Raw genomic sequence first — 25,899 nt, 5'->3', positions numbered from 1 at the left:
ACATCGTGCGGGCAGCGTTGAAATCTCCTAGCACTAAAAGCGGTCTTGTTCTTGCTGCTTTAATGCAGTCTAATATGGTGCCTTCAAAGTCAATGACCCTGCTGGACAGTCGACAATACGCATTCAGGACGAAAATGTTCTTGTCACCCCCCACTCTTCTGCTGTGTATTTCGATAAGCGTATGTTCGCAGCCTCGCTGAGTGGTCACGTGCTGTGTAGCTGCCACGTTGCTGCGGACCAAGATCGCAGTACCCTTTTCGCTGGGGTCGGTATACGTAATGTATCCCGCGAGCTTGGCCCGGCCGTTGGGTCTCTTGTAACGCTATGATTTCCGGTTTCTGGTCCATTTGATCTACGTAAAGTTGTAACTCCCCTATCTTGTTTCTAATACTCCTGCAATTCCATTGAAGTATCGTCGCAGTCTCTGCTTTCCTTTAGTCTTCGTCATTTTGTACTTTTTGAGCGGTAGAATTGCGCACGGAACCAACTTTTCGCGGCCTGACCCGTAGATTAAGTTGTGATGACTTCATCTTGGCAACCGTGAGATGCTTATTTTTCGCATCTAACGTCATGACTCTAATGGAGAGTTGGCTGCATTTGGCCTCCACATTATCCATTTTAACTGTTAGGCTGTTCACTTGCGCAGACATTTGAGAAACTTGGCTGGAGATTTGCGTAAGCATGCTCATGACTGACTCCATTGTCGGAGGAACAGCAGCCTCGACCTTCTCTTCCTCCATGGCAACAGCTGCCGTTTCTGTCGGTGGAGCTTTCATCACAGACTGCATCAACGCCGGTGGCGTGGTCGGCTTCGTCGCCGCCGGAGCAGCGCTGGTGGTGTCTCTCTTGGGTACTTTCCTTTTAAGCACACTGACATCATTATCACTGTTCGTTGTTCTACTCAGCGTCTCGATGCGCTCCATCATAGCCTGAATCTGATCGTTTTGGCTCTTGATTTGATTATTCTGCCTCTCTATCATCTGTTTGAGTTCCAGACAGTGTCTACACTCGTTGTCTTTGGAAGGGTGGGAGGAGCGGAGGGGAGGGAAGTTGCTATTGTCGAGAGCGACGGGAGACGCCGCTGCCCAACCCACCTGTTTCTCGGCGCCGTTGCTCCGCCGGGTTTTCGACTTGGACCGCGAACGAGATTCGCGGCTGCGAGCCCCAGCTGCCGATGGTGACTTGGTATCGCTTTTGCTTCTCCCTCGTCTTGTCTGGGAGCGGCTGTGACGCCCGTCCAGCGCCTGCCACGCTGGCCCCCTCGGCTGCTGCTGCTGCACCTCTTCTCGTTGCTGGCGTTCCCAACGCCGTTTTCGAACGACGTATGGTGTCTTGAATCTCGCTTTACACTCCTTGTCCGCGGTGAGGTGGTTGCCCCCGCAGAGGCTGCTCTTGGGGTTAGTGCAAACGTGGCTTTCTTCGGGATTCTTCATGCCGCAACCATGCCATATCTTGTCTTTGGGGTTAGGACAAACGTCCATCCAGTGACCGAGGCGACCACACAGGTAGCACATATCGATCTGCTTGCGATACAGCGAACACTCGACCAGCAGGTTGCCGTATCGGATGTAGTTTGAGACCTTGTCGCCGTCGAATGCGATGACCACCATCGTCGTCTTGCCGATGCGGTTGGCTTGCAGAGCAGTGGGATTATAGTCTTGAAAGATGTAGTCGTTGATTTCTTGAATAGTGTCCGTCATCGGAACACCCCTGATGACGCCTTTAACGGTGCCGTGTGGGGCGGTTTCGTAGGCGCTTACGTCGTGTGCCGTGCCGCTGATAGTGAGGTTTCTGACTGCCGAGTTGCGGTCGGCGTTCTCTCGGTTAGGCGTACTGATAACGACTATGTTTTGCTGTTTGTTCGGGCAGATAACATCTTGCGTCACCTCCTCGCCACTCACGTTCGCAGCTGCGATGATGGCTCGGCTGATCTCGAATCTAGATACTTCCCCAAGGTTCAGGCCTCCCCTGGGACGCATGACGATCTTGATATCTTGCCTCGGCAGCTCAGGCATTCTCGCTGCCTTGAGTAGCTTGCTCTTGAAATTTTTCTGCTGCGGGCAATGATGCCCACAGCGACCGCTCAGTGACCGCTTCTTCTCAGCGACCGCTCCGGCGGCGCCTGGTGGTGCGCGCTTGTGACCGGTTTTTGAGGAAGGAGACGGCACAGCGCTCTCGAGCAGACCTTCTGGCTACTCGCCTGTGGAGAAGGAGGAAAGCATCCGCTTTCCTGCGTCTCCACAGTGCGCCTTGCCAGCCAGGGAAGGGTACGGCACTCCGAAACTCCTACACTCCTCCTCCCTAAAGACTGAATGTCCCCTGAGTTCAGCGGACGGTAGACTGCAATGATCTCATTAAAGTCTTTACCTGTATTTGCTGCTTATAAGTCCCCCAGCAGATCAAAATGTATCACCTTGTCCCCGATGTCGTCATCTGCTGGGGATGGCGTCGCGGCAGGAGGCTCGGTCCCTGGCCCGGGTTGTGCGACCAGGGCTTGGGGCTCCGGGGCGATCTCCACCCGAAGCACCCTGGCCGCGAACACAAGGTCCCGAGCCATCCGGGCCCGCACCACCTCGGCGTCGAGGCTGCTCCCCTCCAGCTGCTGCCGGTGGTAGCTGGAGGCGACGTGCGTGCGCCGGCTGGCTCTGGTGGCATCACGGCTTCCGGGTGCGTCGCCAGGTGGTCCGCTATGGTGCTGCCCCGGAAAATGCAGGGGACCCGCTCTCGCGCCAGGCCCGCCTCTACCTGCAGCTGTCGGTTTCATGGTGCCACGCTCACGTAGGAGCGAGGTGGCGCATCGCCGGCTTGATGCGTTCAGGTGGCGACGGACCGACACCGGGGTCCGGCTGTCCCGGCCGAAGCGGGTCCTTGGCGCCCGGCTGCCTAATCTGGGGGCCAGGCGCTTGCGGCCCGCCAGCGTGGTGCTCCGCTGCACCGCGGCCTCCGTGCTGCCGCAGTCGCAGCCGTGGTCCTGCTTGTGGCCGCGGTGCCGATTGCTGTCTTGTCGCACCGCGTCCATCGCGGCCTCCGTGCTGCCGCGGTCGCGGTGGGGGTCCTGCGTGGGGCCGCGGTGCCGGCTGGTCACGAGTTCTCCGTGCCCATAGCCGGCGAGCCCGTTGCCGCTGGTGGTCAGCCGGACGTTCGTGCACGGATGCTCGCTCCACCAACACTTGAGACGATGCCTGCATGGTTGTGTGTTCGAAGTGAGCGCCGCGGTCACTGGGGGCTGATGACCATCCGCCCGCAGTGTCCTCTGGGAAACGCATTCGAGCTTCCCATTGGCTCTTTCCTTCGATTCTAATATGTCGCAGCTTGCCATTTAGACAAGTCACGGTTCGACTGAGGAGCAGGGGTTGGCGGGAGTCATCGCGTGATCCCCTTCTGGGAATTTTGAAGTCCACTGACCCCTTTGCGGCCTCGGCCGCCTCTTTGCGCCGGTGGGTGCAATCTTCCGGGGTCCCTCCGTCCTTCGTCCGCTAATTAGCCTTCGGGACGGCTCGGGGCCCCTTCGCCCCGTTGTCCCCTTAGCAGCGCTTTCGCTTGCTGCGGGTATTGTAGGAGTGCGTTGGGGTCAGCTACATTTCCCCGCGATTTCGCGTGGCCGGAGCCTCTCTCTGCACGGCTACTTCCCTTTGGAAGTACCTTTTTAGCTCCCCTACAGGGATGGGCCCGCTGAGTCGAGCCGAGTTCGGACTCCTCAGCTTGTAGTTAAGTGGTGAGAGCTTTTCAGCAAGGATGAATGGGCCGACCCATTTGGGCACGAGACCTGCCGCAAATCCCGTGCTCGCATCGCTTGAGCGCGTGGTTGCGTTTGAGAACCAAATCTCCCACTTGGAAGTCCAAGTCCCGATGCGCTCGATCATAGGCCGCCTTCTGGCTCGCCCTGGCTTTCGCGCGATTGCGGCTGGTCTCCTTCACTGCGTTTTCTATGTGTTCTTTCACACGCTGCGCGTAGTCGGCAGCTGCCGTTTCGGCTGGAGCAGCATCCCTCCTTTTGGCAAGGACAGTGTCCGTTGGCGTCTGTAACTCCCTCCCGAACATCAGGAAAGCCGGCGTGAAGCCCGTAGAGAGGTTTTCTATTGTGAGGACACACAAAAGCAAGTCAACTTGACCTTTCTGCTCAGAATGCTACCAAAAAATAACAAGCGCATGAAGCAGCACACAGCCTTAAAAGAGAACCAGAAAAATAATCAAAATTTAATCCGTTACTTAGGAAATAGAAAGGTTGCAAAAGTGGGTTGCGTTCATTGGCCTACTGGCATAGGCAAATAGTGTAGCATATTTTTGCATAATGCACAAGTGTAAATGAAGCAGTTAACTTTTTTAAAACTCACTGTAGCTTCGCGATCACATTGGGTGCGGTCGAAGGGCAGCTGCCTGTGGCAAGGCTTCTTTTGCATCGGAGGGGACACAGGAATTGGTATTTCCTCTTCAGCAGATATGGTTCCCGAGGAACCAGTTTCCCACTCCATCAGGATCTCTTTTTCCTTCAGTTGTTCTGCTGCCATCTCCTCTGGCAAAACACTGTGTTGCTCTGCAAGCGGTGGATCTTTGCAAATAGCAGTAGTTGTGCCTTCCGAGTCGCTTTGTGAGGGACCAGCAATTTTCAGCAGCACTGCTGGCATCGCACAGATACTGCATCTGCAGCCATAAGAGCAACAGAATCAGCTAATATCAATGAATTTAGAATTGAATTGCGAGTGCAGACATTCATGTTGGTCTCTATATATGCCGTATAAAACGCATTTGCGAAATCACAAAAAAACTGGCCTAGCAACTGTAAGTTTGGATGGCTTCGCCACAAAAAATTTCTGTCTTAAGCATTTCCACGCTGGCATTTTTACCTATTTTTTGACTGTGCAATGTTTCTAAGCTATTTGTTTCAGCACGAGATAGCATGCAGTGCAACTTACTAGCTTTAAAGTAACTGGAAGTGGAAAATAAGTGCAGTAACAAGCAATGCAAGAGCATGGTGACTGCTACAGGAAGTGTAATTCTATAAAGGTCCGAAATAAGCTTCCTTGTGCATGTGTGTTGCGCTAATGAAATTGCATTAATTGTTATAGTCCTCAAAGAAATTTGCTGCATTGATTAGACTTTTGCAATGCCCTCAGAAGAGGCCAATCTTGATCTCACACTCCCTGAACGAATTTGCACAGGTTTACATACCGGTTCATTTGAAGGCTGCATGCTTGTTTGAATATGAATATGAATAAATATGATATTAATATGAAATATGAATAAATTTACAAAGAAAACACAAGACAGATAGTCAACACATCTCTTGTGCTTGCAGAAAAAAGACAAGCTGGACGTCCTGAAATGGTAATGCTTCGTAGCTGGCGCACAAAGTGAAAAATAAGCGGTCCTCCAATGCTGGCAGGCTGCTTGCCTCTTTTATGTACCACCTTGTCATAAGGTTAGGGCATTGCGTGGCTTGTCAGTCGTCGTCAGTGGTCCAAATATCATGAAGGCGAAAGGAACTGCTGTCTTTACTTCTCCGAAAAGCCCTTTAAGGGTTTCAAATACGCGCCACGCCGTGCCTGCGCAACAATACGGCGTGCAATGCGTTTCAACACAAGCAGAACAATATATCTGCAATTGTCGAGTAATCACACTGCATCAACACGAACTCATTGCAAACACATCCCTTTCGTTCGGCAACATGTATCAGAAATTTCTGCAACAACCTTTGGCGAACTCCCTGTCAGATCGGAAAAACAATTTTGGTGACGCTTCTCCTCCGCCTCTTTTCGTGCACAGCGACGGAAACAAGTGACACCTTGCACTGCCGGGTGGCTTGTGCATTTGGCAGTTAAGATGCAGGACGAATAACTGCCATGTGCAGCTGCTGCAGTAGTAGTTATGCTGATGTTTTGTGCGGTCGACTCTGGCTCGGACTACGCATACATATGACAGAAAACGCACCTACAGATTACGCCATCTCACTTCTGAAATGAATGCTGTACAAACTCAAATGCCTTCACGGAATGTGCCCCATCAAAGAATTTCAAAGAAACAACACAGCACTGCCCATTTGCTAATCTTGGTTTTCAAGAGACCTGGGCAAATAACTCGTGCTCACCTGTAAAATGTTATCCCAACTTTGTAGCAATCTCTTCTAATGATTTATCCTTGAGCTCATGCCGGTGGTGCCTCCTTTGTTACGTCCCACATGAATTCCCTCACGTTAACCATCGTGATAGCTTTTTTTTTTGATGAACTTGGCGAACGTTTGCCTTATCTGCCTATGTGCCAAAAAACCCAACACAACACAACACAGCTCCTTTTTTGGGTGAAACCGACAGTGGCATGTTTGCACGAGCACCTTGCAGACTTGTCTGCAGGCACGAGTGCTGAGTCATTGCTGGCTGTCTCTCTCAGCCCCGCGAGTAGTCCGGCCGGCTTTTTGGAAAGCCGCACTCATCAGGAGAATTTGCACACAAGAATAAGACAGGGACCGGATGGTGCTCCTCCACGGCGGCTTCAGCAAAGGCATGGGCGGGATCGAGGCATGGAAGCCGCAAGCCAGCCAACGGGGTTGGCGACAGTCACCTGCCTACTGGCATTTGCCCACCTGAAATACCCTGCACCACAGCTGAGGAGAATGCAATGAATGGAAATGTTTTGCAAAAGACGTTTGCAATCAGGAAAGGCACGAAAAAAGCGGTCAATCACTGCAAATTGCATGCTTTGGTTGGTGTGTTGTTGCCAGGATTTTCACCCAGCCGCCAACAGGCTAAACCGTGTCGACGAATGCGGTTTGTTTCTAGTTCTGGTTGGTTCTAGTTCTGATTGTTTCTAGGCAACACCGTAGCAACTTGTCTTGTTTCTGTGCCGTTCACGCATTATGACAAGATATTATGGGACGAGTAGGTTTGGCAACTTGTTGACGTTGACGGCTCGTCGGCAGACGTTTTTGGTTTATCTCTTTTTTTGTTTCTGCAGTGTGACTCAGGCTTAAGTGACCAGCATCAGCACATGGCTCCCTGCATGTTTAACGTTGGCTGAGAGGGAACATTCATGCCTGTCTAGGTTGGCGTGGTGGTATCACTAGTTCCAGACTCTTATGCCAAGTTGGGGAGCCTGGATAGTGCATCTGCGTTTCCATTCTTGGCGCTTTTTTTGTGTTTCAACATTATGTTATAACACTGGAGCGCCAACGCCTACCTAGCCAGTTTTGCCCCTTTTCCGTCATTTGTGCCGAGCAAGCCGTGGCAGCCATCGCTGATGAGTCGGTAAAAAGCCAATATGGCTGGTGGGGTTGCGGAGTGCTCAACACCACACTCTCCAGAGTGAGTCCTTCGACTGTTCTAATGCACGCTGCACATCTTCTGGCCGCGGGATCAAGTTGGGTATGCCCCGCTTTGTCACAGTCATTAGTGGGCCAGCTATTTCACCGTACCTAAGTACGTTGTCCCTATAATGTCCGCTTAGCCTTAGCAAGCTTCGCAGCTCCTTCTTTTTATCATGCTGCACTGGAGCTTTTATGACAGATATCTTCTCAGCGTCAGGTGCTGTCCTTGGACCACGGTGTAAGAAGTAGCTAGGTGAGAGGGCGGCGGCGCGGGGCGCACGGCGGAAAGGCTCTGCTTTTAGAGAGCGCCTACAGATGGCGCGAGCAACTGCGCCCCTTTGGCCCGGCCTCCCGCACGCCCCGTCAATGCGAAAACTGCGCCCCGCTCATGGTGCAAGAAGCACTTTGCTGAGGGCATCGGCATTTTCCGTTTTAACACAGTGCTTTCAAAGAACTTCGAGCTGTTTGTGCTTAATATGAGGTCTGCTCGTTTAACCCTGTTCATACTTAGTTGTGGGGTGCCGACAGAGTCCGACGCCCTGATTATAAACCGCGCGCAGTAAGAAAGAAATCTGGCCGAGGAACAGTTTGGTTCAGTTTTGCGGGAGGCTGGATATAAATCATTACCTTTCCTTAACAACAAAAGCCGAGGCCTGAGCAATTCGTTCGTATTGACAGGATGTTATAGGGTTATGGAACAGCTACTGTTGCGGCCGTGCTTGCTGTCGCAATCGCGTAATGATACAAGCTAACAGCGGTTTTTTTTTCATTACGCATGTAGTATTTTAATCAACCTTATTTGGCGTCGCTAGCTAAAAAGCCACCGGCATTATTTCTTTGCTATTCCCCGCATATGTAGCATAGCATCGCATCAAAACACTTTTTTTTCACGTCATTTATTTACTGAATTTTAGAATTTTCAGGCAAGAAAGCATATAATACAAAACGTCAATACAAATAACATGCTCGATAAAAGAAGCAAATGAAACGCGAATAAGCAAGAAAAGGCATGTTCAGTTCGTTGAAGCGGTCCTGCTTACACAAGCTTAGACATTTTGCGCAAGTCTTGGCTCTTCTTTTCATGCTTGTTCTTCAGTTGCCTGCAGTACTGACGCATGCGTAGGCATATGTAGTAATGTAGCAACTTGGCAAGCATTTCTTCTTTGTGCGTACCACAACGAAACGTGAAGTGGAAATTCTCTAGCACGGCATCAGTAGTTTTGTCGTATGCATCCCTGTCATCTGCGTACTTAGTGAACCTTTCCTCAGTGTATTTGAACAAGTCAAAGAGGTGCATATTTGGATGCGTGAGCCAGCCCCTGGTTTTGCAGTTCACGAGATCGGCTTCGGGCACATTTGCGAGACCTTTCTGTCCTTCAAGAGCACCCTTGCAAACGGAGCAGGTTGTAACATTGCGAAGTTTTCTTGACACAAACCCTGTAACGTAGTAGACAATGCAGTCAACTACAGTTGCATCTGTGTCAGGGTCGTCGAAATCGAAGACATTGTCGCACTCCCAGTTTCCATCATCGATGAGCCCGTCAAGTCTTTGCTTCAGTTCATGCAACTTTCCCGCAAGTTGCGCAGCTGAGCCCTTATATATTTCTCTGATGTCAGCCAAAGTCACAACAGCTGCTTGCCTTTTATCAAGCACCGTACAATTCCCAAACTTCGGCGGTTTTACCAAAGAATATAAGCTGAGCATGCGGTACAGCTGTAGGAAGGTGGGAAACGTCGGGTGCTCATTTTGCCCACCAGCTTGCCTGATTATGCCAAAGAAGCGCTCCAGCGGGTCTTGGTTCATCTTTGCCGTCAATACATACTTGAAGCCGCAGTTCTTCAGCAGGTGAATTGACAGCTCCCGCACAGATTGCAATGTTACGCGTAGGCCTTCGGTAGTTGACTGCGTCAGAAAGAGGTCCTTGTGGATTTCACCGCTCACGACCTGTTGCTCCCACAAGTCCAGCCACTCGGATGCAGATTCCAGGACACCAAAATCCTTGCACTCCAGTTTTAAACCTTCTGCCGGAAAGCTCCGGTTTAAAGCGTCAAACAAGTCATTTAAAAAAAGCGTGAATTCGACCGTCGGCTCCACATTGGTTAGACGAGGCACACCTCTCTTTGCATATAAAAGAATTCCTTTAGCCACAGAGTTGCTGAATATCTGCGTAGCAAGCTTTACCCTCATCCTGAGCATCTTGGAAGGGTTTATGTGGCTGTATGTTATTTTGGGACATACTTTGAGCTCTGTTTTGTTCTTGCTGTCTGCAACGAACAAGGCATCATAGCAGGACCACCTTATCAGCTTCCCGTCTCTTTTGAGAACCTTCTTGTCTAGTAGCCTGTTTCTGATGCACTTGAAAAGATGAGGTGTATCAGACAGTACGTACACATTTCTAGAACTGTCCATTGGGTGCTCAAAAGAATTACGAACGTGACCCAGAGAACCATTGATACCGAGCTGCTTCCACATCGCCCGGTTGGTGGAAGCACCGTCACACACTACTCCGTCGACGAACAAGCCGGCGTTTTCTAGGTGTACGATACATTGGATCAGGAGTTGAGAAAGCAGCGTCCCCTTAGTTGGTCCTTTCGACGCAAATACGGCTACTGGCTGTAAGTATGTTTCGCCAAACGGTGCAAAAGCAAAGACGAGGCCATGATCTGCGATTTCATTGCTTTGATTATTTTTTTCTCCATGATCAACAAGACCGGTGTCATTGTCTGCGAGTTGACGGCCACTTCTTTTCTTACTTGAATTTCGTCCAAGATAAGGATTTCCCTCCGCTGGAAAGCGGTCTTTGCGGCAACCTTTATCTTGAGGGCTTTGAAGAAGTTCTCATCAAAACCGCACTTCTGGCCAACCATGCTAATATATTTTCTCACGGTGGTGACGCACGGCAAAGGCAATATGTCATTGTTCCGTAAAAAAGAGTTGGTGGCCGGGCTCCGTATATGCAGCAAGAGGCACAACAGGATCCAGTCGTCCGTGTACCGTCTGCTTGATTTTGATGCGCACTTAGCCGCTGCTATACATTCTTCTAACAAAAGCAGCTGTGCTGGCGGTATATCAAGTCCCTTCAGTTTCTCCTTGATATCTTGTTCCTGCAAATCTGTTAGCTGCTTCATCGCCGCCTGCAACTGCCCCAGTAGAAGCTTGTTGCGCTTTGCCAGTCGTGCTCTTGAACGCTGAAGGGCAGACCTTGCACGTCGCAAAGCAGAAAGCTTCTGTTGCTGGACAGGCCCCACCGACAACCTGAAACGCTTGAAAGGTATTTGCTGCTTGGCTCGGGCAGCTCGGCGATCAGCATGTATCCTTAGGGTGTCAGCAAGGCCAGAACACAGACGACAGATGGCACCCCGAGATGTCACCAAAAGGCATTTGTTGTGTCTCCAGTTTTTTTGAGAGTCCACAAAAGCACATTCAGGGGACACATCAGGGAAGTCCTTCAAACTAGGTCCTCCCCCACAGACATCTGTGTTGTCAACAACTTTCAGCATGGTTTGAACTTCAAGGGGTGACGTGGCGACGGGACTTATGCCCACTGCAGTAGGGTCGATCTACTTGTCGAATATGTAGACTTGCACGGTCATGTCGCTTTTGATGTGCACCGCCTTCCTGTTAAACAGTACCGACGATCCGTCGCTGGTCCTATGCACTACCGCGGCGTCAATAAACACGTCCCTCACTCCTGCTACATTGATGAGATGCGCTGCCCATGAAGGCTGTGGTAGGCTAATGCAAGATACAACAAGGTTGAGGACTGGGCGAGTTGGTAAGTATTCATTTTAAACCAGTCTTGTTTGCTTCTTCCTTTGTGTCGCGTCTTCTGGCTGGTTTAAAATGAATAAAATTAATGCAAGATACTCCACTGAAAAGCTGCTCGAACGATGAGTGAGATGAGTCATTCTCACTGGATTTTGCAACACAAGCGTTGTCGTCAGAAGATGTTTCCTTACTGTCCGCTGGAAAAACATCTATGTTGCTAGCTGACATCAGCGCGCTGCTGCTGTCACTGTTCCGGTCACTCACAGAAGCAGCCACAGGAAGCGCTAGCCGTTTCACACGCTTTCGAGGGCTTTTGATCTTTTTCGAGAGGTAGCTTGGAGCGCCTTCGAAAAGTGATGGCACAGCGTCTTTTGAAAGGCCCGCTCTTCTTGTTCCAGACATCAACACATGACCGTCGATTTCCGCAGACCATGTCTTCAGGATAAAATGAGAAGCGAAATGCTTTTCACAAACACGGTCCGTCCTTTCGAGTATGCGGTCACTACGAGGTATAGCCCGTCTCCATGCTTCAAGTCTTGCTTCATCGTTTGGCGGCTTGAAAAGCGAGTACTTTTCTTTGCAAGACTTGTAACCAGTGTTGCAAAACGGTACGAAGCACTTTCTCATTATGCAGGCTCATGAAACAGTCCGAAGGTTCAGACGTACCTGACGGCCAAGTGAAAAATGCGTTGAGAAAACACGGTGGGCAGCAACCACGTGGCCACGCTGCACGTGGCAGCAACACAGCGGTAACCAGCCGATGATGTAGGCGCGCGCGAAGACGGCGCGCGGGGGTCTCAGCGGGCGCAAGTTGCTAGCGCCCTCTCTTGACGCGTGGAGAAAGGAGAACTCCACGCCTTCTCCTCCGCTTCGCGCCCAGCCCGCGCCGCTCAGTCACCTAAGCTACTTCTTACACCGTGCCCTGGACCCACTATGTACCTCTTATGGCGAATGTGAGATTCTCCCACTTGACATTTCTCAGGGCTAAGGTTAAGTCCTGCTTTTCTAAACAGCCAAAGGATGGTATTGATGTGCTCTGTGTATTCCTACCATGTATGCAATTGTTATATCATCTCGATATGCAGTGGCATAGGCTTTGTGCTTAGATAGGAGTGTATTGTCATTCTTTGGAAGGTTGCTGTGGAATTCTTTAGCTCAAAGAGCATGACTGTCCGTGCATATTGCCCCTCATGGGTCACAAATGCTGCGAGCACCTGGCTGTGCAGGTCCATCTGTACCTGCCAGTAGCCATGCTTGAAATCCACCAGCGTGATGAACTGCGCGTGGACAACCCGAAACATTACCTCTTGTAGTCAATACAAATTTGCACTGACCCATTTTTCTTTTCTACTCAGACAACACAGTGTGCAAATATACTCTCTACAGGATAGATTAATTCTAAATGAAGTAGCTCATCCACTTTGCAGCTTGCTTCTTTCTTGAGCAGTTCAGGCACTCGTTAAGGAAGAGCTTTCTTCTGTTTGAGCCCTTCTTCTAACTCAATTTGGTGTCTTCCTACTTTTGGCAATCCTGGCCTTATGAACAACCATCCCATTCTGCTCTTGCTCATGCAGGTGGGCTAACTTCTCTTACGGTATTAGTTTCTCGTCTGCTAGAGGTGGTGCAGCACGTGGTGTGCACTCTACTCCCCAAGCTCATGATCTTCATTGAACACCACACCAACGTGGCTCACCCTTGCATAGTACGATCTCATCCAGTTGTCATGCACCACTGATCTTTTTCTCTGTTCAGTCTCTACTTTGTACGAATGTTGCCTCTCACAACTAATTACTATGACGGGGCCGAGCCACTTCGGAGCCATCATAGTGGCGCTGGTCTGTTTCGAAAATGAGCACTTGATCCCTCACATTAAAGACCTTATTTCACATCCTTCTGTTGTAGGCTTCTGCCTAGCTAGCCAATCGCGCCGTGGTTGTGAGTCCAGCCAAGTTGGCCGCTATCTCAAACTTCTCCCGTCGCTGTTTCAAATTAGCAGGTTTCTTTCTGAGTGTAGCTGACACTGACTTGTCCTACCCACGTTTGGTGAAGAACCATAGGCGGACCTGTTGGATTTTGAATGTACGAACACCGAAAGGGTGCTACCCCTGCAGTGTCGTGGGGAACTTCGCGTTGAGCCCACAATACAAAAGGGATCAGTTTATCCCAATTTTTTGGGGTCCTTTTCTATCACGCGAATCAGCATGTTCTTTATCACCAGATTCCACCTTTCCACTGCCCCATTGCTTTCAGTGTATTCCAGAGTAGAAAATCTAGGGGAACAACCTAATTTCTCTAACATCAGCTGAGTGAGTTGTGCCCTGAAATTTGTTCCCTGATCCGAACAGATTGTCCATGGAACCCGTCTTCGACTGAAGATTTCTAAAATTGCGTCACATGCAGCCCTTGCAGTTAGGGAACAAAGGCATATGACTTCAGGCCATCTCTTGTATAAATCAACAAGGCAGAAATCATATTTTTGACCCCACCCAGATGGCATATCAGGAGGCCCAATGACATCCACATTGACATCCTGAAAGGGGTGTTCAGTCCTTGCCAATAGGGTGTACGGTTAGGTTGTCAGTCCGACGGTGGTCTGAGCAGATTTGGCACCCATGGCACGACTGGCAGTACTCCGAAATCACCTTTTCCGTACCAGGCCAATAGAAGTTGTACTTTATACGAGCCTTGGTCTTCCTTGGACCCAGGTGTCCACCGAACAGCGATTCATGCGCCAAGGAAAGAACTTCCTTTCATCTCTCTTGGGGAAGCATCAGTTGTTCCACTTTAGTACCTGTTATTGAGTGTGAGTGGTGTATCCATCTCTCGGTAACAATCTGACAGAGTGGCTAGCGCACAAAGAAGACGCACACAGAAGGTGAGTAGACAGGACACATGCTAGAGTTACTACTAGTGGTAACAAATGTACCCGCCTTTCCTCCTATGCCTTTCTCAAGCTCTCGTTAGCGAGCTGTGCTGCTGGAAAGATTGCTTTTGCTTTCTATGAGTATTGTCTTCGCAGTGCAGGCAAGTTCGGTGAAGTGCTCTGGGTAGTTAACTGTATTTGCGCCGCTTATAAGCCCATCTAAAACCGTCCGAAAAAGGCCTCTAAATGCAGCTTGTTTGCTGACTTGGCTCACAATGTGCTATATGGGGATTAACATGAAATTACTTTTTTACACTGGTGCATCCCGCAACTTCACAAGGCCACCGAAGTGGTGGCCACTGAAGCGGCGGCGTTGTGGGGGAGCAGATGCCTAGCATTCGAGAGGTGCTGGGTTCGATCCCCAGTGCCGCTGGGTATCCGCCGGTTTTCTAATGGGTACAAGATTTCACCCGGCCTGGTGCTCGGTTTCTGTGGGTTGAAATGCTTGGGAAAAGGGTCTGGGAACAAACCATTGAGTTGACAGGCCAGTGATTCGTTCCGCCATCAGTCATAAATCCGTCTTTTGCAGTGAAAGCCCTCTTGTGGCCCTCTTTGCACATAGATTCTATTCTATCTACATGTCTATTTGCAGTTCTGCTTACACACAGATTGTCTGCAGGACTCTGCCCTTCCCGGCCTCTTCTGGTTGTACAGTGGTGAGCAGCCTTGTCTAGAACGCACCAACAGTGCTCTGCGGAGTAAGTCAGCGCCATCTAACGTTAGGCTCTCGTATATAGAGATTGGATCTCCCGCGGCACTAGTTCCGGCAGCAGCCATGGGGCTTCCAAGCAAGTCAAAACAGGTCTGTGATGTCGAATATTCCTCTCCAGGTAGTGCTTGGTCTCTGTTGTGGTGGTTGCAGTAGGCCGTGGGACACTCGCTCAAGCCTGAGGCTCGAATGAAGCGCACGCTTACCCGCCTCTGCTTGGCTTCCTTCTCTTTTTCACTAGCAGTGCTTCAGAAGAAAAGGCACCCCTTGCAGTGTGCAGTTTTGTTAATTGTGAATGCCACATAGCCAGCTAAGTGCAGTAGAATCTCTAGATAGGCATAGCTAGAATGTGTTGAAAAATATTAGGGACTGAAAATGAAAAAATAAAACAACTCATTTTTGGAACCATGAGGCACACATGAGCAAACATATTTACATGTCCCAAAGATGTCCCATATACCCTTTTGAGTCTTCTTTTTTTTTGCTATATCAACTAGGAGAGAATTTTGAAAATAGTAAAACTAAGCAGGTGTGTTGTCACAGTCTCAGATGACACAGCGCGTCATAGAATGTCCAGTGAGTGCATTGTTTCTGCTTGTGTCGGCGACGGTTCATGGCTTTTTTTTATTGTTGTCTTTGGCATTGCACCTTGAAATTCCAGACTGCAGTGTTGACACTTCATTCTTAATGTCTGGAACCGTTTGCTGTCTGCTGGTCATGAGGTTGTCACCCTCAGTAGTGGAATCATCGATGGATCACTTGATGACGAGCTTGTCCCAGTCCTCAATCAGAATTGCCTCTGACTCCTGCATGGCAATGGCCACACTGAATTTAAAAATACCGTGCCTGCTAAGGAAAGATCTGCTCCGAGGCTGCTTCAATAAAAAATTACACGAACGCACTTACCGTAAAATTCCGAGCAAGCGCCCCCCCCCCCCTAGCAAGTCGAAATCACTGGCAAAGTAGGGGGGGGGGGGGGGGGGGCGCTATCCCGGAACGGCTCTGAAATTCAAGATGGCGGCGACATTTTCTCGCGAGAAAGAAAAAAGCGCAGTGCACATGGATTTAATACCCCTCTCACACTAGCAAGTTTAATGTCATTCCAATCGAATGTCATTCGGTCTCTTTCGGTGCTACACGGTAAAAAATAATGTAATTCGAAATTGATGGCACTGACAATCAGTGAAAAAAATATAGTACAATTCAAACGCATCAACGCGCAAAAAAAGTTACAAATTTTTGTGTAGTGTTTTAAAAGTGGGTGAGAACATTTGTGTGCAATATTATAAGCTTAAAATATTTTTGGCCATTCTGCCGGACTTCAGCCATCAAAAGCCAAGCCAAGTACAAAGTCAACCACAAATCCGATAAGTGTAAACAAACAAAATGGCTGACACACCAGCACACCAGCCTGCGGCGACTCGCGGAGCGTGGAAATGATTTCTTAAAGCTGAAGTTGTCAGTTACATTTTAAAGTACTTGTGAGCTAAACGAGCATGGAACGCCAACTAGCAAGAAACGTGCAACCCAAAATGATCGGCGGTCGCGGAAAAGGCCCTGCTTCACGCTCGGCTGCTGCTGGGACTGAGAGTAATAGCTATCCACGACAACTGAAAGTGTGAAAAGGTTCGCACCAAAATTAACATTTTTTTAGCAGAACCAAATAAATGCAATTTTCAACTTTGACAGTGCGCACACCATTTTTTCGCGTCGCTTGGTTCTGCTGCGCGTGTGGTGTCCAGAGTATATACACATTCGGTTCGACATCGAATGCGAATGAGTTTCGTGAACTCATTCGATGGCGAATGCGAATGTCATTCGAACGTAATGACATTAAATGTTCCTGTGTAGCTGCAGATTAAGGAACATGAACTTTATTGAGCGAAGGATTCATGGTTGCTATGTCAATCGCTTTCAAAACCGTCAAAAGACTCCTCCGAGTCAGTCGCAAAAAAAGTTCAGAGCATTCCGCTTGAAGCCCACCCCGGTCTTCTGGCGCCACGGCTCCAACATCTGCCAGTCCCCCATGCAGGTCGCCGTCCTCCGAGCCATCGAGTGCGTTAGTTATGCCGCATCCCTTGAAGGAGCGTGCCACAGTCTCCTCGGGTACAGCAGCCCACGCCTCGGCAACAAAATTAAGCACATGCTGCCGCGACGGCTTCTTCAGGTTTCCTTTGGGCGTCCTTTCTTCTTCGCGCATATATGGTTCCCACAAACGCCGTAGGGTGGACTTGAAAGGCTTATTCCAGTACACGTCAGCCGGCTGCAGGATGCTCGTGCACCCCGCAGGCACATAGAGCACGTCGGTATCGCGCTCCTCGAAAGCATTCTTGGCAGCTTGAGTTTTGTGGATGGGCGCCTGGTCCAGTATCAGTAAACGCCGCACGTCATCGACATTTGGGCCCCAGATTCTCTACAGCCACTCCTGCATCTTTTCCGATGTCATCCAGCCATTTTTTGTGGCGGTGAGACGAACATTTGCTACGAGTGAAAGAAAAAAAAAGTCAGCGTTTTGATAGAACGAACCTAGCGACATCGTGTCGCCCCATTGAAAAAAAAAAAAACATTCTCACCTGGTATGCGAAGGCTTGCGAAGACCCTGGCTGGAATTTTCCCGGTTTGTTCCTTGAAAATAACAAATGCCGGGAGCTTGTGGCCGGTGGCGCGTGCGGCTAGGCAAACCGTGAAGCCTCGTCGGGCAAATCCAGTGTTCGCGATCCGTATGGTGCTTTCGCCGACCACGTTGTTCGTCCTGTTGGCGGGGCTGTCTATTCGGACCATCGTCTGGTCCATATTGGCGATGTTGTACAATGTGTAGTCGTTGCGCCATCGCAGGGAGTTTGCGGCAGACCGAAAGGCACTTGCTGCCTCCGAAAACTCTTCGGGCGTCTTCTGGCTCTCGTTCGTAGAACGGCGCATTGACACGCCGAACCGCTGCTTCCATCGACTAATGTAATGGCTGGAAGCTACAAAGTTTCCCAACTGCATGTTGTTGGCTATTGTGACAGCCTCTTCAGAGAGAACCCGGTTACTAACGGCACGTCCTGCCGTTCTTTCCCGCTCGAAGAACTCGAAGAGCGCATCGTCCACACATTCACTGAAAACTGGGGCGCCGTTACTCAGTTTTCTGCGAAGTTTTGCTCTCCCGTAGTTTTGCTGAAGCAACTTCTCGAAATTTTTGTCCCATTCCCGTATCCGTTTGCGATCGAGCTTGAAATGTCGAGACGTTTGGTGCAGGTTTCTTCTGTTTTCACGATGCCATTGCACGACCTCAACTTTCTTCGCCACTGTGTACGAATGCATCGGCATCGCGAACTCCACAATCAGTGCTGCCAACCTCGAAAGCCACTTCTCCCCCAAATTTTCACTCAAACTTCCCTAGATTTCCCTAGATCCGAAAAATAAAATTCAGGCATGGAAAAAACGTGCGTAGTTGAATTGTGAACTCTTTTATTTCGCAGAGACCCTCTTACCACACTTTGGCAGCAACTTTGAATACAATAACACATTGATTTCCCATGCAAACTCGCGTACCACGTGATCACGGGTAAGGAAAACATTAGTTAATATCAAAACCTAATAAATCCTGGCCTAAGCCCTGAAATAAATGAAAATCTCGCAGCGAACACTTACGCTCACCGGCTGCAGTCAAAGAGCGAGGGAAATCCACTTTGTGCCCAAATGTGGGTGTGAACAAACGCTAAAACATAGGACACGTCATTCGGGTGGCATCCCGACTGAGTTTCACTCCTGTATATACACTTCTTTTTTCATGAGGCCAATTAAGCGTTCGTTCACTGCAAAGGAATAACAGTTGGCCCCTCCTAGAACCCGCTTGGCGTGAAGCGTAGCTGCCAGGGTTTGCGTCACCAAGCTGTTTCTGGTCTTTGTTTTCATCAGGTTGATCTGAGAGAAAACTCTCTCCGCTGTTGCGCTGGAGTGCGGCAAACAGAGAAGCTTGTAGACGAAGTCGTTCAAGAGAGGGAACATTGGGCTCCCGTCTCCTTGCCTGGCATCTCTCACTCGTTTCCAGAAGCGTTGAACGCTCGCATCTGCCGGCAGGTCCATTTCTGTATTGCGGAGCAGTCTCCATTCTGCGTCAATTTAATAATAATATAATTAGTTTTGGGGGGAAAGGAAATGGCGCAGTATCTGTCTCATATATCTTGGACACCTGAACCACGCAGTAAGGGAAGGGATAAAGGAGGGAGTGAAAGGAAGAAGAGGTGCCGTAGTGGAGGGCTCCGGAATAATTTCGACCACCTGGGGATCTTTAACGTGCACTGACATCGCACAGCACACGGGCGCCTTAGCGTTTTTCCTCCATAAAAACGCAGCCGCCGTGGTCGGGTTCGAACCCGGGAACTCCGGATCAGTAGTCGACGTCAATTTTGTTCATTTCTCTTTCTGGCACCAGAGAAGGGAATGAGGTGGCAAGTGGGGCTATTGAAGAAATCCGCTTTTCGATGACAACTTGCGGGTCGATTGCCTCCAGTCTCTTCATCTGGACGTTGTCCAATGGGAATCTGGTTAATATCTGGCTTGCCGTACCTCGTACCTCCTCCCGGCCCGACCACGCCACCTCGATCCCAACGCTTTCCTACGTGCACATGGCGCATAGCAAGATTGTCAAAATCAAGGTGGTGAAGAAACAGTGAATAAGGAACCGATTCACATCGAAAAATAAAAAAGGCCCATGCGGAAAGTAAAATTTTCCTAGATTACAACAAAAATCTCTTTTCCCCTAAACAACGTTTAAATTTCCTAGATCTAGGGGAAAATCCCTAGGGTTGGCAGCACTGCGACAAATGGCGCGTGCGAACGAGCATGCGAAACGCGAATAGAGTGTACTAGAATAGGTTGAGTGGCCTGACCACAGCCGCATCTGCGAGGCGCGGTGTACGGAAAGGACAGAGGGCGCTGCGAGCGAGGTGGCTTGGTCGGCTTGCTGCCGCTCGCCTGCTTCGACGCACGCCTGCGCACGCTTTGGTGGAACAGCGGCGTCTAATTGCGTTGTTCAGTACGGATGCGAATTTCCATGAGCGTCTTTTAGATAACAGACTGCTTCTTCACGACGACAGGCTAGGTTCCTCCGAATTCTAAACAAATACAGTCGAGGGAATCGCTTGGTCAGCGGGTCTACTGCGGTGACGAAAGATTATGCCCTCCGCAATCGCTGTTCTCATTTCGACCGCAATGCACGGTCAACGCCACGTCTCGAATGAGAGTTTGTATTTAGTTTGTGTAAGGCGCAGAACTCAAGCATGGGACAGGCATTGACTGAAGCAGCCAGAGTCACGACAGTCGCGTTCCGTCAAACCTTGTGCCAAGTGTGGTCAGGAGGTCCCCAGTGAAGTATACGCGAAATCGCGGTACATTGCACTACGACCGCAGAAAACCTTGCAAAACGTCTGTACATTTCGTAATGCAGAAGTTTAATTAGCTGTACTCATCTCTCGCCTACCTGCATGCTTTTTCGAAAGCCCAATGTGTAGTTCACATTAATCGTTTTATTACATTTATATGCTCATGTAACTGAAACACACTTATTGAGTGTAATTACAACAACCTATATTTAATGATTGTCAAAATACAAAAGCAGTGTGGCATCTTGAATGGTTAACACAGCATGAAAGTTACACACACCGACGCACCTTCAGATGCTGTAGCATCTTGCGCCGTTCTTCTTTAGCCTTATTGATGCCCTTCACGAGAAAGTGCAAGCGGGTGACAATATAAAATTTCACTATGCTGGCCTTAACTTCAGCATCATGATGAACGCAGCCAAGACTCCTTTCGTCAGCCCTGGTAAGAACAAGCACATCTAAAATGCTATCACAGTGAAGCTTATTCACACTGAAGCAGTCCGTGAATGCACTTTCTAAATGGCTTACGAAGGCAAACAGTTGCTTTGAAGGATAGAGCAAATTACCCCTATCACAGAAACGTGTGAACTCTGCACATTCACTTGTTTTTCCCTGTTGTAGCTACGAGAAGAAGGGAGAAACAAGCTTCACACCCAGACTTTTTGACACATTTTCTGGCAACATATCCAGCCATATAGTGCACTAAGCGGGCATCACTACGCTTTTTTATAAGGCTGGAATGTTCCGTAGGGAGACACTGCAGACACGCAGCACTCTCGGCCCTGGTGAGATTCCCTTCAGAAATATGCGCATCTATTGCTTCATGCATGTTTGCAGCCTGACCGCAGCGTGCGTCTGTTGTGTCAAGAAGAGATGTCAGTACCAATGGTTCAACACTTGTGCCATGAACTGGTTTGGCTCAGGGGTTGGGTGATCATTGCACCCTGATGACTGACGCACCACCCCGAATAAGTTCTCAATGGGATCTTGGCTGAGCTTCGACGTCATCAGATATTTGTAGCCAAGTTCCTTGGTGATGTAGCCGAGCAAGGACAGCACACTGGAAATGGTAACCCTCAGGCCGGTAGCAGTTTGCTTGCTCAAGAATCCTTTGCCGTTGCTTGTGTGCTGCTACCACTTGGTGAGGTAGACAAGGAAGCCAGAAAGCACAGCAGTACCGCTCGAGCACGGCCAAAGGGCTTCAGACCTGAACCGGGATGTCATGGTTTTAATGATCTGATTCATCATCCTGGAAATGTAAAAATAGATATTTGTAGCAATCAAAACAAAATTATTCACAAAGCCCTCTAAGGCCTTTGGAAGGCACATATAACCTGTATATTTCATTACCTAAAAAATGGTTCCGTCGCATCGATAGACCCCTTTCCATAGCTGGCTTCAAGTTTATCCTTGTAGTGGTGCAGGCCCCGTAGAGCCATGTCACCAAAAAGTTGAAAAGCCAGTGAAACTCTCATTTTCTCGAAACCATTAGGATCAAGGTGGCTTGTGGTTAACCTCGGCATTGCTTTTAAAGTGACGTTGTCTTTGTCAAGTTTGTATGCTTCCCGGAGAAAATATATAGATACCTGCAACAGCGAAAAAGGCAACAATAAGTTATATGATATAAAATATAAAACACTATAATTGCAAACTATCAAAAATCGTACCCGTCCATTTGGTGCGGCAAAGCCGTCTTTCAGAAGTGCATTGCGAAGACACTTGACCAAGTGCGGAAAGTCGGACAGGAAATGAAGGCTCCTCTTTCTGTCGACAGGGCGCTTCACTTTGCAGACAATTTTGCTCGCTGTCCCTTGGATACCCATGAGTGTCCACATTCTCCGGTTCCAAGAGGCACCATCGCATGTGATAAAGTCCACAAACAGTCCGGCCTGTTCTGCCAAAATTGTGGCCTCAACTAATATCTTGCAGAGAAGCTCACCTTTCACATTTCCATGTGAAGCAAATACTGCCAGAATCTGAGAAAATTTCCCAGCAAACGGCACAAACATAACAACCATTCCATGGTTGCATGGAAGATGTGCATCTTCGGGGCGTGTAAATTGACCAGTGTCAACAAATCCTTGCAGTCGCCCACATTTTTCGACAGAAAGATGCTCAGAGAGCTTCATCTCATCGATTAAGATGCCACCATGACGGCTGAAGTTGTCCATTGTGCTTGTCTTCTGTTTTAGTGTCTCAAGGACCTTGTGGCAGAAACCAAATCCACTCCTATACGAAGCGGTGTACTTTCGAAGTGTAGTATCACCAGGAAGAACAAGGATGTTATGTTTCCTAATATGTCTGTAAAGCTTTGGACTTTTCATCTTCATCAAGGTGCACTCAAGCATCCATTCATTTGTGAAACGCATACCGTTGGTGCTCTTCCTTTTTGATGCAGAAAAACAATGCCGCACACTCTCCTGTTGCTTTGGTGGCAATTGAGATATTTTCTCCTTCAATATATCTTCGTCTATAGAAGCATTTCGAGCTCTCATGCTTTCAATTTGCCCCTTAAGGCTGAGAACCTTCCTCGAAAGCCGCCGGTGCTTTTGTAAAGTCGACCTTAGTTTCTGGGCAGCAGTTTTGGCCTTTTTGCCACTATGATCCTTTAGCCAGGAGATTCTTGTCAGAAGAGCTTTCCGCAGGTAGCGACAGGACAGGCAGGGCATTCCTAGAAGAAAATGCAGGTGCAATCTTGTTAGCAAACAAATATGCTGCAAGCAAGAAAGCGCTAAGAAAATAGCTGAACCAGTGCTCCTGGCTCTGGGTGGCAGACACTAAAAGCACAATTTAACCTCTTCGACAGCACGCAATGTTTTTAGCTTTTAGAAATATTTTGGAAGCCCCCCACGTAGCTATACATGAAAATGATCCCAAGATCCATGCAACTAACAATATAGAGAGGAACCAATATTTACCGTCTGTTGTAGTTGTAACCATGCATTTTTTGCTGTAGAAACTCTCCTCCTTGACATCTGCTTTCTGAAGAAGTGATTTCGTCAGATCCTCTGCCAAAATCGCTGACGCAGAAATGGCACCAGGGCATGTAATCAAACTTGAAGCATGAAGGAGGGCTTCTTCCGCTTCACGCACAGTTTTTACACTTCCTTCGGAAACTTGTTTCCCTCCTAGAAAAGCTTTGAAGAAAACATCCTGCTGTTCACTCACACTGAAGAGCACCGCTCTCTCCGAGCGCACTGTTCCAGTGCTTGCCTCGAGGTGTGTCAGTGCATATACGGTGCCTTCGAAGTTTCGAAAATGATGCAATGACCACATGGCTGACGGAGTCCTAAGATGGTTCAAATCCTCCGCATCAATGTTGGACGAGCCGCAACCGTTGCTTTCAAGTTCATCGTGTAAATCTGGTGTGCATGGGCTTTCTTCTCTCTGTTTTTTCTTACTTGCATCCTGCAGGTGTGAAGACGCTTCCCATTTGCGAGACGCACGTTTGACTGGGGCCATCTTGCTTAGGTACTTAGGCGCATTTGGCAGTATTGTAGGCACTGCATCACTCGCGAGCACCGGCACTCCGCGCGGAATCCGAACTTCTTTCCCGCCCACAGTATGCACGTACTCACGGAGAATGTAGCGGTTCTCAAAATGCAGTTCGCACACAGCACACTTGGTATCCAACGGCTTGTCGGCGCGATGCAAATTTTTTTCCCAAAGCATCCTACGGGCTTCGTCCTTTGGCACGCTGAACAAGGAAAGTTTCCGAGTGGCTTTAACACCAGCATAACCGGTGCGACAGCCAGGCGCATAGCAGTGTCGGTGCCGCTCATTCGGCATACTAACCGCTCACAATCTCAGCCACGCGGTGAAGAAATCCGTTCAAAACACAACAAACAACTCTACAGTCACACCGCCATCAGCACTTCTCTCTGAGTGGAAACCGCCACTCGCCAATCCACCTCGATCGCAGCGCCCCCGCAGCAACATTCCGCGCCCGGCGCGTCAGTCAAAAGCGTGGCCGTCGGCGGGGGTCGAGGCACTCAACCTATTCTAGTACACTCTAACGCGAATGGCTTGAAAAGAAGGATTGGATTGGATTAGCTTCTTGGACTGGATGGGGCAGATCAGTGTTGCTTAGGCGCGGCGCGTGATAAGGGCGCGGGCAGGGGCAGGGGGCGCTTTCCCGGACCGGCGCGGAGATATGAAATTGACTCTGAAGTTAGGGGGGGGAGGGGGGGGGGGGGGGAGGGGCCTTGCATGGGTGGGGGCGCTTGTTCGGAATTTTACGGTAAGTCTGCTTAAGAGCGGAAATGAGATAGCCTTTCCCAGTCCTCTTGCTTCCCCTTTTCATTTGTTTTTCTTTATTTTTATTTGTAAATATTTTTGTTTTCAATCTTTTATTTTGTTTCATTTTTATTTTTGTCTTGAAATTTTATTATTTTTGTTTTTTATTTCATTGCATATAAGTTCCTTATGAACTGTTGCTTATTTTCTGAATTTTATTTTATTTATCGTAGAACTTACGATTAACAGTTCGTGCAGACAACTTCTGTCCACGGCACTCATGAGCCAAGAAAAGCTTACACCTTAAAATATGGAAACTGGTTTGTAGGTGTCCGTCCTGACAATCAGTTCTTGCGAGAAGACAGTGTACGTGCAAACCAGTGAAATGGTGCTTTGACATTTCGGAGAATACCAGGATTTTGTGGCTGAAGGTGACTCCTAGCATTCGCAAGCAGGAAAACAGCATTCACTCTCTATAGAAGGGCTGGCCGAACTGCGGCTCATGAGCCATATGCGGCCGCTCACGAAACGAAGTGCAGCACGTGACTCTTATACATCTGTACTCCCCACCTCCTCCGATTTCTACTTCTAAAGGCAGCTTTCCTTATGTTCTACAAGAGAGGCGCACTCATGCAGCTGTTGCCACTTGGCGCCATCCTGTGGAGAATCTGCGAAATGATGCGCATTGCCAGAAATAAAAAATTGCCGTGCCCCAACTTTTATTGCGGCTCTTCACTAAAAAGATATCTTTTATGGCTCTTTATATATACCTGTGTGGCCACCCCTGTTCTATAGCATCATCACTTGGATGGTCTGCATGCCAGTCAAGAAATAAAATGATCTCTCTGTTTTGGCTGGGCATCTTCCGGTCTAAGTGGGTAGTGAACTCCATGGTTTGCACCAATGTCATGCACGCTCTCTTACTAGCCCTATAAATGCGTGAGTTCCAGTAAGCTTCCTTGAGGCATCAGAGTTCGATATTTTTCAGTAATGGTCAGTACAGTGCAGTCACAATGTAAAAGCATTGCAACAGAACAAAAATTTTTACTCGTTGCCTACTCTTGGTCGCTCGTGGCACAGTTCGCTTTTGAAACACTGGCGCTTATTAAATAAGTCTGCAGTTTGAGAAAACAGGCCAGCCTCACGCACATTTGAAATGTTTTGAACTTCGTTGCCCAAGATGAATGACAGCAGCTTAGCTGTCATCTAGTACTCCACAGCGGAGGCATCAGCGTTTTCTTTTCGCACTGCTGACAGTTTTCTAGGCAAGGCAGTGTTTTGCCTTAAATCTTGAACTTGCTATGTACTTCAATTCACAAGTTGTTTGCAGCTGTGGGAAAGGTAGAGCTGTCTTGTCCAATCAGGGGCCAAGGAAGACAACATATATTTCATTAAATATTTGAGCAGTGTTGTGACTTTTTTTCAAACAGTTGTTCCAGTAACTAAAAAACTGGTTTGGGGTGGTGTTTTGAAATTGTAGCGAGCGCTTCATAAACTGGTTTCGTTAGCGGAGTGGTGTGCCGCCATTTTTAAACATGGTGTCCGCCGAGTCAGTTGTCTGCTGCGTGCAGCAACTGGACACTGGTGTTCTTTCCTTCC

At 48.9% G+C, this 25,899-nt stretch overlaps 3 protein-coding genes across 4 annotated transcripts in view; 2 read left to right on the top strand and 1 right to left on the bottom strand.

The window, feature by feature from the left end:
* Positions 1–25,899, top strand: part of LOC144132439 (uncharacterized) — a 127,777-nt gene that overhangs the window by 76,838 nt on the left and 25,040 nt on the right. The window lies entirely within an intron of this gene.
* LOC144132440 (uncharacterized) overlaps positions 1–25,899 on the top strand; it is a 103,584-nt gene that overhangs the window by 71,006 nt on the left and 6,679 nt on the right. The gene's annotated exons all lie outside the window — the stretch shown is intronic.
* On the bottom strand, positions 20,715–24,055 carry LOC144134698 (uncharacterized). 2 transcript variants are annotated; one of them, XM_077667550.1, is made up of 3 exons: positions 22,983–24,055; positions 21,732–22,735; positions 20,715–21,650 (listed from the first exon to the last, which is right to left on the bottom strand). In XM_077667550.1, the coding sequence occupies exons 1-3, from the start codon at positions 23,851–23,853 to the stop codon at positions 21,411–21,413; spliced, it is 2,115 nt and encodes a 704-aa protein (XP_077523676.1). In that variant the 5' UTR covers positions 23,854–24,055; the 3' UTR covers positions 20,715–21,410. The 2 variants fall into 2 exon arrangements, with proteins under 2 accessions (XP_077523676.1, XP_077523675.1); XM_077667549.1 differs by having other exon boundaries at positions 20,715–22,735.

Source organism: Amblyomma americanum, chromosome 5, assembly GCF_052857255.1.
Source record: "Amblyomma americanum isolate KBUSLIRL-KWMA chromosome 5, ASM5285725v1, whole genome shotgun sequence".
In the NCBI taxonomy this organism is placed as follows: domain Eukaryota; kingdom Metazoa; phylum Arthropoda; class Arachnida; order Ixodida; family Ixodidae; genus Amblyomma; species Amblyomma americanum.
Note: the sequence above shows the minus strand (reverse complement) of the source record. Positions and strands in the feature narration are given on the sequence as shown.